The sequence below is a fragment of the Triticum dicoccoides genome, chromosome 4A (genome assembly GCF_002162155.2).
Source record: "Triticum dicoccoides isolate Atlit2015 ecotype Zavitan chromosome 4A, WEW_v2.0, whole genome shotgun sequence".
Lineage (NCBI taxonomy): Eukaryota > Viridiplantae > Streptophyta > Magnoliopsida > Poales > Poaceae > Triticum > Triticum dicoccoides.
The window spans coordinates 81,363,514-81,364,055 of record NC_041386.1 but is presented as its reverse complement, the minus strand read 5'-3'; the positions used below and the strand labels follow the sequence as shown (position 1 = coordinate 81,364,055).

The following is a 542-nucleotide window of genomic DNA, read 5'->3' as shown; positions in this document are numbered from 1 at the left end:
TAGTAACGAGGCCCATGATTCTCGAGAAATGCAAATCCGGCCCGTATCCTAAAAGTCAACTTTAGCCCAGCCCAGCAAGGACTGTACCCCTGCCACCTGCCCCCCCGCTATGTATGTCATCGTCGTTGAGCTCACTCCCATCACTTTGTTGCCTCGATCGCCCGCGTAGCCTCTCTGAACACGCAGATCACCACTAATATGACACCGACAAGTGGGTCCCACACACGCTCGTTCCCACCAGTCATCGACAGCTAATCGATCAGGTGCATTCCTCGCAAATCTACGCACGCGAACATCTCTCCCCTTCTTCGCCCCACTCGCCGATCCGAACCACCTCAAACCCCAGCACCGGACCCGTCACTCCCCTCCCCCGCCCCGCCCAGCCCAGATCCAGATCCACCCGGCGCGGCACAGCCGCGGCCACCGAAATCCCTAGAGGAATAATGGCCTCCGCGGCCGCAGCGGCGCCGCCGCCGCTGTCCTCGCCGGAGTCCGACCCGCGCCTCGTCGAGGCCTTCGTGCCTTTCCTCGAGAAGCTCGTG

At 61.8% G+C, this 542-nt stretch overlaps 1 protein-coding gene across 1 annotated transcript in view; it reads left to right on the top strand.

Annotated features, from left to right (window-relative positions):
* The first annotated feature begins 355 nt into the window (after positions 1–355).
* LOC119283424 (brefeldin A-inhibited guanine nucleotide-exchange protein 2-like) overlaps positions 356–542 on the top strand; it is a 9,283-nt gene continuing 9,096 nt past the window's right edge. The window contains exon 1 of the mRNA XM_037562978.1: positions 356–539. Within this exon, the coding sequence (XP_037418875.1) occupies positions 444–539 (96 nt within the window). The 5' untranslated portion in view covers positions 356–443. The remainder of the gene's footprint in view (positions 540–542) is intronic.